This window comes from Bactrocera latifrons, unplaced genomic scaffold (genome assembly GCF_001853355.1).
Source record: "Bactrocera latifrons isolate USDA-ARS-PBARC rearing strain unplaced genomic scaffold, ASM185335v1 scaffold_733, whole genome shotgun sequence".
NCBI classification, from domain to species: Eukaryota; Metazoa; Arthropoda; class Insecta; order Diptera; family Tephritidae; genus Bactrocera; species Bactrocera latifrons.
The window spans coordinates 29052-31802 of NW_017537416.1; the positions used below are offsets into that span (position 1 = coordinate 29052).

General features: G+C 33.2%; 1 protein-coding gene across 1 annotated transcript; it reads left to right on the plus strand.

Moving 5' to 3' along the window:
* Nucleotides 1-130: 130 nt before the first annotated feature.
* On the plus strand, nucleotides 131-2652 carry LOC108976177. The gene is made up of 3 exons (XM_018945112.1): nucleotides 131-134; nucleotides 2145-2213; nucleotides 2278-2652. Exons 1-3 carry the CDS (start codon nucleotides 131-133, stop codon nucleotides 2529-2531), a joined length of 327 nt encoding a protein of 108 aa, XP_018800657.1. The 3' UTR covers nucleotides 2532-2652.
* Nucleotides 2653-2751: the final 99 nt, after the last annotated feature.

A 2751-nucleotide genomic window follows, 5' to 3' on the forward strand; every position in this document is an offset into this window, starting at 1 on the left:
ATAACAAACTCTTATATGGTATAGTAAAAGCCAAATGGACCGACGATTCTGTTTTTAAATGCATTAAATTAGCAAAGGATCTAGATATAACAATTATACCTGAGGAAAAGTCTATTTCTTTTGCCCCATCATGGGTACTCAAAGAATCTTCGTTCGAGCTACATCTTCAAAAACATCATAAAAAGAACACAAATTCGAGGGTATAAAGTTTGTTCAAAGAGCTCATTGCGCAACACTACGTAGATTGGCAACTCATTTTTACTGACGCTTCGAAGGCCGACGTTGAAAGCTGGACTCCTGCCCATTTATAGCTCAGTATACACCGCAGAAGCAGCAGCCATCTATAATGCGCTATCCCTAGTACAAAACTCTAACTTAAAAACATTAATATGTACTGATAGCAAGTCTACAATCTCAGTTCTCCTAAATGCATCTAACAAATCCTATCTCATTGCGCAACTTAGAAACATACTAATTGGGAAAACAAACATAAAAATTATGTGGATCCCTGGACACGCCGGTATTACTGGAAATGAATGGGCCGATCAAAACGCCAAATTGGCGGCAAAACCGCCATTGATTGTCTTTGACTACATGGAAAAAAACGACATAATCCATTTAATCGCTTCAAAACAAAAAGCTATAAAACTAATGCATGGAAGAATGTGCAACACCACCACGCCATCTGCAACCAAGAGGGCAAAAAACCTGCTGATCCGCCTTAATTCATCCTGCCTATATTGTATTCGTCCTCCTTAACTATAACACATCTACTGGATGAATGCCCCTTCTTCAWTTCAGCAAGGACCAGTATATTTCCGAATAACAAAGCTCTTGGTTTATTAAAAAAGCGTCTATTGTAAACATCACTAAAATATCTGAATATCTATCTCGCACACAGTTAAAGAAACATATTTAAGTTATCCTTCCTTTTTAAAATTTATTTTTAACATATATTTTTAGTTCATACAAACATATTGCTTCTATATAATTCTTAATGGAAGGTTCCATCTTTATTATTAAGTCGTTTATATTAAAACCGTGAGCTGAAAGCCTCTGTAGCTAGTGCTCCTTATGTTTAATGTATAATAATAACTGTATTATTAATTTACAAATAATAAATCAATAAATAATATTTTACAAATAATAAATAAATAAATACATTTCTAAGAACCTCCTGTCGGCTTGATAGCGTGATAAAAAAGCCTCACCTTTATAAAGTTTCTAGACACCAATGGAAAAAGTTCTCAAATCTTTTCAATATTCATTTCAAAGTTTAAACAAATTTGAATTCAAAATTAACTTTTTCCAATTGAAAAAGTTCTCAAATCTCTGCAATATACATATCGTCACCTGAAATGCAAAATAACGTATCATCAAAAAATTCGAAATTGAGTGTCTTATTGATTACGCTTCACTACTTTAAATTACATACATAATATTACATATGTTCAACATTTTTAGGTTCTGTGATCAGATATAAACCAGTTTTAACCAATATTAAAATTTTGTTTTACTCATGTTCCATTTTATTTCGTTTTTCATTCATGCCACTGTAAATTTCCGAAAATATTGTTACGTTATTTTGCATTTCAGGAAAAAATCAATTTTCAGTTGTTCTGGCTGAGGGAATAACTTTTCACTCATATACACACATATCATACAGTGTGGCTCACAACTTATTTGACCCACTTTATATTTTTAAAAATAAATGAGTATAACTTTTTAACACAGAAAGGTAGCCAAAAACTAAAAACGCAGTTTTTTTAGTGGATATGGAAGGGATAACAAAGCGCTTAAATTATATTAAAATAACAAATAGTTTCATATTTATTCAACTTAAAAGAAAAATACTAATTTTTTGAACGTCACAGCTTATTTGACTCACTGCATTTAATGCGCATCTTCTCTTCCAAGAAGCTTAGACTAACGGTGCTTTTTTTGTTTACACTATGCTTATTATATTCGTACATAGAATTTTCAATTTTGATTGGATTTTGTCAAGAAAGCACGCGTTACAATCTTGACAAAAAATTGCAAAAATTGTGCATATACCAGATAGTATCCTGAAAGCCATCATCCTCAGATCATCATCGAAAACAAAGGAAGAAAAGCGCCTAACAAGGATTTTAGTCTACCCTAAGTCTACCTAAAATCAAACCTCGGGAGCTATAAAAGCTTCAATTTGGAAACATTGGTGGAGGAGAGCACAGGTTAGTAAACCAAAACAGAAATTTCAAATGTTTATATTTATTTTTATAAACTAATTTATTACAGGCCACGAGGTTGTAGACTGTGCATCACCCCTTAACAGCTCTTCCATTACGCTGGATTCCCAGGAAGAATTGCCGTTTGTGGACGAGGAACCTGTAAGGAAAAGAAGAAAACATACTTCAAATAATATTCAAAATGAACTTTTGGAGAAATTCCGGGCTTCAAATAGCAAAATTGCGGCGGAAATTGAAGCAATTAAAGAGAATGACAAGGACTCCCTTCAAATTGAAAGAGAAAGAAATGCCATCTACTACTGAGTAGCGAACTCAMCCTTTGTTTTCGAAACTCACTTGACCGTTTTGGTTAGAAAAGAAATAACGCAACAGGTGTTTTTTGAAATTGTAAAGTTGGTAATTATATTTTATTACGGAGTATTCTCAAAACGTTATAAAGCAAAAAGTTAGAAAAAGATGCTGAGAAAGCGTATGCACAAGGGCTGGGAGTCTCGACTCGTATGGAAGCAAAAGGCGAAGTGTC